General features: G+C 47.8%; 1 protein-coding gene across 1 annotated transcript; it reads left to right on the forward strand.

The window, feature by feature from the left end:
* Window positions 1-258: 258 nt before the first annotated feature.
* Window positions 259-2,754, forward strand: LOC147957319 (chaperone protein ClpB1-like). The gene is made up of 6 exons (XM_087535121.1): window positions 259-1,164; window positions 1,281-1,399; window positions 1,516-1,856; window positions 1,936-2,206; window positions 2,285-2,482; window positions 2,572-2,754. Exons 1-6 carry the CDS (start codon window positions 345-347, stop codon window positions 2,752-2,754), a joined length of 1,932 nt encoding a protein of 643 aa, XP_087391247.1. The 5' UTR covers window positions 259-344.
* The last annotated feature ends 5,548 nt before the right edge of the window (window positions 2,755-8,302 follow it).

The following is an 8,302-nucleotide window of genomic DNA, read 5'->3' on the forward strand; positions in this document are numbered from 1 at the left end:
CTCTATATTTCGGCTAGAGATGCTGTTGGCTCCACCTCTTATCTGGGCGACGTAGGGTTGTTGGAAAGGAACGGACGAAGAGACGTTCCTTACTTTTCCCTACAAAATCCACAACCAATTTCCAACTCCAATACCAATTAAAATTTGCGAGATGTGGTCGTTGTATACACAGAGACGGATTGGAAGAGATCTGTCGTATACTCATAAATACATCCTGTGCGGCACATCGCAATATATTAGACAGACGGCGATTAACGGTCTTGTGCTGCACCTGCACGTCGAATCGTATCGAAACAAATCGAACACTCTTCTCGGCACCTTCTTCTTCACTTCCAGTTGGTGCTATGCCGTGGTCTTCCCCGGAAAGCATGCTCTTCATCGGAGCATCGGCCGTTGCCAGTACTGCTCTAGCCTGGGCAACATGGACGTTGCTCGACGAGTTCATGTACCACAGACGCCCTTCGGACACCAACTACGACCAACTCATCGGCATCAAGCCCCTGGATGCCACCGGCAGCCTCAGGACCTTGGACGCCGCCACGACTGATCCTGTCATCGGCCGCGACGACGAGATCGACCGCCTCGTCTGCATCCTCTGCCGGCGCATCAAGAACTGCGCCGCGCTCGTCGGCCCCGCAGGGGTCGGCAAGACAGCCATCGTCGAGGGCCTCGCGCAGCGCATCGCCGCCGGGAACGTCCCCGACACGCTTGCCGGCGCGCGCATCGTGGAGGTTGACATGGGGGCCATGATGGCCGGGACGCACTGGCGCGGCATGTTTGAGCAGCGCATCAAGGACGTCATCAAGGAGGCAGAGGAGGCGGAAGGCAAGGTCATCTTGTTCATCGACGAGATGCACATGGTCGTTGGCGCCGGCGGCGACAAAGGAGGCCCCATAGACGCCGCCAACATCCTCAAACCTGCGTTGGCCCGCGGCCGCATCCGTTGCGTGGGCGCCACGACCTCCGAAGAATATGAAAAGTATGTTCAGACAGATGCCGCGCTCGAGCGGCGGTTCCAGAAGGTTGTCGTCGAGGAGCCGAGTGTGCATGCGACCGTTGCCATCCTGCAGGGGCTGAAGCACAGGTACCAAGAGCACCATGGCTTGAAAATCCAGGACGATGCTATTGTAGCCGCTGCACATCTCGCTGCCCGCTACATTACAGGTACGTATACATACGTCAAGAAATCAGTTTACGCTTATAGTCACTTAATTATGGAAAACTATACGATTGTTTATTTATGTTGAAGATAATTAATTGATGTATTTGATCATTGCCAGGCCGCAAATTCCCTGATAAAGCAATTGACCTTATGGATGAGGCATGCGCCACAACAAAGATGCACGCGGACAAACAAACGACCGCGGAAATTGTTGTTAGCCCTGGACATGTAGCACGGGTAAGTCCCAAATAAACATATATATGAATACTTAATTTGCATATGTTTTACTTTTTACGAAGATTCACGTATGTTAATAATGTGATGTGTTTGTTACATCAAAATTTTATTCGAAGGTTGTGAGCCGATGGACTAAAATTCCTCTCGCTACACTTGACCAAGAGGATAACGACAAGTTGTTCCACCTAGCGAAAAAATTGCATGAGCGTGTTATTGGCCAGGATGAAGCTGTTAATTTGGTTGCGCAGGCAGTCCTACGTTCTAGGGTCGGTTTTGATCAAATCGGACAACCGATAAGTGCATTCCTCTTTTTGGGCCCGGTTGGCGTCGGAAAGACAGAACTTGCTGAAGCCCTCGCAGAGAAGATATTTGACAATGAAAAGGCGTTGATTCATTTTGATATGTCAGAATATACTGACAGTGGATCTGTGTCACGTCTCACCGGAGGATCTCGAAGGTTTGATTCTTAAACTTGATATACACTTCTTGTTTCTAGGCACACACATATCTCAAAAACATTATTTGATTTTCTAAAGCTATGAAGAATATGGACAACTCACCGAGAAAGTCAAGAGGCTCCCATATAGTGTTATCCTTTTCGACCATGTGGATAAAGCAAATGCCTCGGTATTCAAGGTTTTTCACCAGCTGCTCGACGATGGTATGTTGACCGATGGCAAAGGGCAAGTTGTAGATTTCAAGAACACTATCATCATTATGACCTCAAATATCGGAGCAGAGCACCTACCATCGAGAATTACGGGCGAAAATGCAATCAAATCTGAAAGAGATATCCTCATGAATCAGGTTTGCGAATCCCAACTATCCTTGTAACGTCCTCGATTGGCAAGCCAATGATCATCTTATGTACACTTGTTCATGCAGGTTAAGAAGCGCTTCAAGCCTGAACTTATCAATAGACTAAGTAAGGTTGTGATATTCGAGCCACTTTCGCACGATGAATTAAGGAAGATTGTGAAAATCCAGATGAATAATGTCATTTCGACAGTAGCTAACAAGGGTGTCTCTGTACTTGCAACTGATGCGGCCCTAGACGTCATTCTGTCAGAATCACATGACCCGGTGAGTATATATAACTATATATAGCTTTTTTCAATAACCATCACACGATGAAGATCCATGGTCCAGTTTTTAACCCTTCAAGCTCATAGGTCGACGGCGCAAGGCCCATTAGAAGGTGGATGCATAATCACGTGATCACGATTCTCTCGGACATGCTGGTCGATGGAGAAGCCTGTGCAGGCTCGACAATCTCCATTGATGCTGCCGTGGACGATAAGAGTGGGCTAACGTTCCAAGTGTTGAAGAAGCAGCAGGAGTTGGCGGATCAATGAGATGATTTTGGCCGTTGTCACTCCCATGATAGATAAAGAAAGATGCATGCTTACATAATGCATAGGCATGTAATGTACACAGAAGTTATCATATATTGTAGTAAAGGGTTAATGAATGTAATGACAAGTGCGTACGGGTGTTTGTTGTTTCTTTGTTTGATTGTTTTTCTTTTTCTTTTTAACTTCCAATCGGTATCAACGAGTTACTATTTCTTCCCAAAAAATATGGATTTTTCCAGAATTTGCCAGCAGAGTGCACACCGGGTGGAGCACTCCAAGTATAATTAAAACTAGTAACACAAGGAAAATTTCAGTTTCAACACTAAGATGTGAGGATTATTACAAATAAGAATCCAGACACACAACTTTGCCACACTAAATTCTTTTCGGCAAAATAATGACTTGTCGAGCACAAACCATGGTACTCAGAGAAGATCAGACCGGGAACAAACATAAATAGTGATTCCTAAACTGACATTAGTGGTGTATCATTACTACCGAAATCACTAGTTAAGGGGTATCCTTTACAGGATAGCTCGAGCTCCAGTGGGCTCCATGTTCGCCACCTAGCCAAGAAACCGACCAACCTAAAAATCTCGGATCGGTGATCACCCTCCCCCCCCCCCCCTCCCGCGGCACTGCAACCTCTGCCTCGTTGCCCGCCTTCCTCTTATCCGCTCGTCACCCGTGGCGTCCGACGGCTAGAAGTTCCCGCTCACTTCTTGGTCATAGCAGTGGCCTTGCATGAGTTCGGTTGTTCGAGATTGAGGTGAGCAAGGATTTAGAGAAAGACAAGGATTGGATGCAAATTGGAAAATTTTGGAGCAGTAGGCAGCGTGAGTGCCTAAGTTAACGGCGCAGAGTCGAGTTAGAGTGTGTGCATTACTTTGGGCCATATGGAACTATTGAAATGATGTGGTTTTTAACATAAAGAATATTAACAATCTTGTGCAGTTTATCTTCAGAGCTACTTGCTGGATCCGCACATGGTTGTTACTTAGTTGTGCGGAAGCCAAGGAGCATATGGCTTATGCGTGCAACTGATGCGCGACAATAGCACGGGGTACATACAACCGGTTTGGATAGCCGTCCAACAATAGGATTGGTGTATAGGCATCTAGTCCTATTTTTAGCCTGATGTGGCTTTTGGGTTCTCCTCTTTTATACTGTTTTTGATGCGTTTTTGTATCGCAATACATACTTGTCGGATCTTTGTTAATAAAATGGTTGCATGCTTCGATTCGATGCAGAGGCCGAGGGCAATCCTCCTTTTCAAAAAAAAAAATTGTGAGAGCACACACTGAGCATGCAAGAAGCAGGAAGGAGACCAGAGCCTGGTGGCGCATGGACTTATACACGTACGCTACGCGACCCACGGATGGGATGGATGGCACAACGGTGCTAACTGTAGCGCATACCGCTAGTGGCAGCGGCGGCAGATCGGTATGAGGATAACGACGGCGAGCCATGAATGATTTGACGATGGAGTACCAACACAATCTCTGGCACCGCACTACTTCCACCATTGGGATAACGTAGTGCTCGATCAAGACGCCGAACTCATCATGGGGGACACAAAGTCCGATGTCGACGACGCGACGTCCGGACAAATAGACAACATCTCATCGGACAACGACAAGGCATAGGGCATCATGTCAACGGCTTTGATAAATTATACATAATAGCAGTAGTCTTTGTTTAGAGTGTTTTTTTTATAGAGCCATGTTTAAGTCTACTAGCTCTCTTTAGTTATTGAACGTGTTCGATTGATTAAGTGTGAGCTCTAACTCATTGGCTCTTTTGTTTCCCAAATTAGCAACTATTGTTAAATTGTGCAATAACGTGTTTGATTAATTAAACTTGTTCTAAATTTGTGACATTTAACTTCTCAAAATATCTATATTCACTATATTATGAAACGAAGGGAGTAATATTTAGGATCTTGTGATATTTAGGTCTTACATATTCTAGTGTCAAAGGTTTAGACCCACTTTACGTATGGAGAAATGAGATGGTCATAAATAGATTATTAGGATAAAAAAATATTATTAGGATAAAAAAACTAGTGACTCTTTGTCTGCGCAATGAAGGATACATAAGCCAACTATAGGATGCTACTAAGTACTAACTATCTTACCTTATTTTTACATATGCACCCTATATAAATTAAAAAAACATATTTATGTATATCTTTGTTTTCAGTCATTTCCAAAGCAAGAGACAATATTTATGCTCAAGAGACAAGAAAGGTATTCATAGAGCACCATGGTATAATATTGAAGTCTTCCTCAAGATGGGCCAGAAAGATGCTGGTCATAGTTTTTCAATTTATAAGTATCAACTAGCAGTAAGCTTCACAATAGATGACAACCTTGAACGAACCATCAAGTCTCATGTTTATAGCTAACCGCAGCAATTCATCATACACGGAGAGAAGTCGATTCCACAAAACAACAAACTGAACTAGTTCCCTAGTTCCAAACTGTGATGAACTGCAAGCACCCCACGGTATTTTCCACAACAGGATTTCTAGTTCGCTATTTCCAATCATGGATAAAACCCTACAGGAAATAATGATAGGGTAATGTTGTAAAAGGGCTCTTAGTTTTTGGCTTGTCATACTGCGGATCCACATCTAAGGAAAAAAGCTGCATGACGAGGGTATAGCTATCCAGCTAGACAACAAGACATAACGTAAATAGCCAGGGGAAGATTCGGCATCAACTGAATAATTTTTTTTTAGAAATGGAGGAGGACCCCCGGCTTTTGCATCTGGACAATGCATGTAGCCACTTTATTAATTATATTCACATAAGACCTTACAAAGTCATACAATAGTAAGACTAAAGCCATCATCTAGGCAACATCTGTCGCTACTCCTATCCAGTTGATGTAGGGATGCTGATAGTCTGGGGCTAATACCAAACAGACCTTGCTGCCAAACCTAACATCTAAGATCTGAGGTCCCAATCAGGACGCCTGCCGGGTATGGGCACCCATCAGTCCGGCACACTCCTCAATCAGGACGCCTGCCGGGTATAAGGCCGCCACAACCACCTGCCACCAATCCATCTTCAGAGTTGTACTGTTGCATCTACCATGCCAGATCTCTCTGCCATCGACGCCACCACGACGACAGACAGCGTCGTCCTCCTGCGTGAGTCCATCCTCGCACATCGGACGCCGAATCTGCACTGTGCCACGCCGTCGAGATCCGTCGCCATCAATGTGTCGGATGAAGCACCGCTCCACCAAAGATGCGGTCCACTGGTCCCTCGAGCCCATGCAAACCTCCAAGAATGACGCCTCCAAGGGGGAAACCACATAAGAACGCTGCCGTCTTCCGATCTACTGATCTAGGGTTTCCCCTGGAGGTAGCAGATAGTGACCTTAAACTTCTCCTCGACGATGCCTTCAAGAAAGGAATGTCGCAAAAAAGCGTCATCACCACCGGCTTTGCCAGTAAACCGAAAGCAAGTTTTCACCCCGATCTATTCGAAGGACCTCCATCAAGCATCTCGTGCACGATCGCCGCCATCTCTGCTGGGGACTGGACGATCGTCCAGCCGCCGCCACAGCCTGACCGGCCATGGCACCACCAGGGTGCCTAAGCCGGCACCGTCAGGCCCACCATGCCCGCCTGTAGACGCCCTCCAGATCTGCCGACCCGCAGAAGCCCATCCGAGCACGGCGAGGCCCGCGATCTGGGCCGCTGCCATAGGTGCTCCTCAGCCGCGGGGAGAACGCTCCTGTGCTATCGTTGTCGTCACACTCGTCGCTGGGCACCCGCTGCTCCTTGCCGCCGGCACATCGCTGAGCCATGAGCCGCCGTCGTCGATCGACAAGAGATCGCCACCACCGCGTAAGGGGGAGGGCCCCGCTGCCGCCGTCACTGGTCAGGCTACATTGGCGTGGCATCGGGCCGCGGCGGGAGGGGGAGACTAGAGTGGAGACGTAGGGCCGGCGGCGGTGGATCGCCCCCCGTGTCGCCAGGGGCTGGGTACGCGGGGGTAGGAGGCGACACGGGGGCACAGGTGCCCAGATCAATGGGTGTGGGACTCCCGGCAGTGGGCGGGCTCCCGGCGGCGGCGGGATCGGTCGACGGCGGGGTTGGGCGATGGCATCGGCCACGCGGTGCCAGATATCGTTGCTCATGGCGGATCTCGCCACTCCGGCCTTAGTGGAGGAACCCGGACCAGGGGCGGCGGCCCCTTTAGGCATGGCGACGGCGCCCTCGGCTGGCGACGTTCGCGGGGGGTGGGGGGGGTGGATTGATGGCGTCTTGACCGCGTGGGTGGTGAGTCGCCGGTGGATCTCCTCCGTGCTGCAGGCTCTCTCCCGCTGCACTTGGTGGCTTACCATCGCGGTCATCGGCCTTGGTGCGTTCGCGGGGGCTGGTAGAGGTGACATCGGACCGGAGGAAACTCTGGATGACTCGTTCATCCCGATGGTGGCGATGACCAGGGTCGCCGTTCTCCTCCTTGCAGGCGCCGTCGAGGTCCCTGCCCTCCACCCCGACCCCATGCCCGGGTGAAAACTCTAAATCTCCTTAGATTGGGTGCCGGCGGCACAGCGTGTGTTGTACCCTTTTTGGAGGCGCTGCCTGGGGCCTTTGGGTGCTTGGTTTGACGAACTGCAGGTGGAGGGGATGAGACCAGTGACTCGGCATCAACTGGACATGAAAGATGGAAGCTTGTCGGCCTTCAAAGTAACACTGACTATGAGGTGCCGTGTTCATTGCAAGAAGAAATTGCTATCATCTCAAGTAAAAGGCTTGTTAGCAGCTCCCAATCTGCCAATGTGGGGGGCAGGATTAACAGTAGAAAACAAAGAAGACTCGCCCTAGCTCCTGGTCTTGCGTGTATGAACACTTAGCAAGAACACTAACTCCAAACTAGATTATGCACTAGTTACATAATGATTACATTTGAAACTAAGGTAATTCCAGACTCGCAGTCTAGCTAATGGGATACAGTCGTAAAAAGAAGTAAAACTTAATGCCTGAAATTAATGGATAGTTCATATTTCCTTTTAAGTTTTTCGTGTATAAATAGTTTCTAGTTTTATGACTATTACCATTTTAGAATCAGTGTGAAATAAGCCAAGTTTCTTAGCTAGTTAAATCCTAGATACTGACATTTCAATAATACACACACACACACACACACACACACACACACACACGCACGCACGCACGCGCACACACACACACACACACACACAATGTTTTCCTGGTTCCCAACTTAACATAAATGTCACAGGACACAATGAAAACATAGGGTATAATGCTGAACACAGGCTCTCGGTTTTGTCTTGTCATACTAGGAATCCATTGTTTGATATTTATGTGGCTTTCAACATTTATTCAACATGATTATTATTTATTTATATCAACATGGAATTATTCATATTATTAATGTTTGTGACAGGGAATAACTGATGCAGAATTTCACTCGAGGTGCCGAGGACGACTGTGATGGAATACAATAGAGGAATTAATAGGGATCGACTCTACTAGAATTTATATGTGCGTATGTATTTTTCCCGA

This window comes from Triticum urartu, chromosome 7A (genome assembly GCF_056163025.1).
Source record: "Triticum urartu cultivar PI428250 chromosome 7A, HENAU_Tu73, whole genome shotgun sequence".
Lineage (NCBI taxonomy): Eukaryota > Viridiplantae > Streptophyta > Magnoliopsida > Poales > Poaceae > Triticum > Triticum urartu.

Bases quoted from the DNA above. Each gene is read 5' to 3' on its own strand.
- LOC147957319 (XM_087535121.1), top strand. From the start codon at position 345: ATGCCGTGGTCTTCCCCGGAAAGCATGCTCTTCATCGGAGCATCGGCC. The intron at 2,207-2,284 runs GTTTGCGAATCC...TTGTTCATGCAG, and splicing joins GAGATATCCTCATGAATCAG to GTTAAGAAGCGCTTCAAGCC. The intron at 2,483-2,571 runs GTGAGTATATAT...TCAAGCTCATAG, and splicing joins TGTCAGAATCACATGACCCG to GTCGACGGCGCAAGGCCCAT.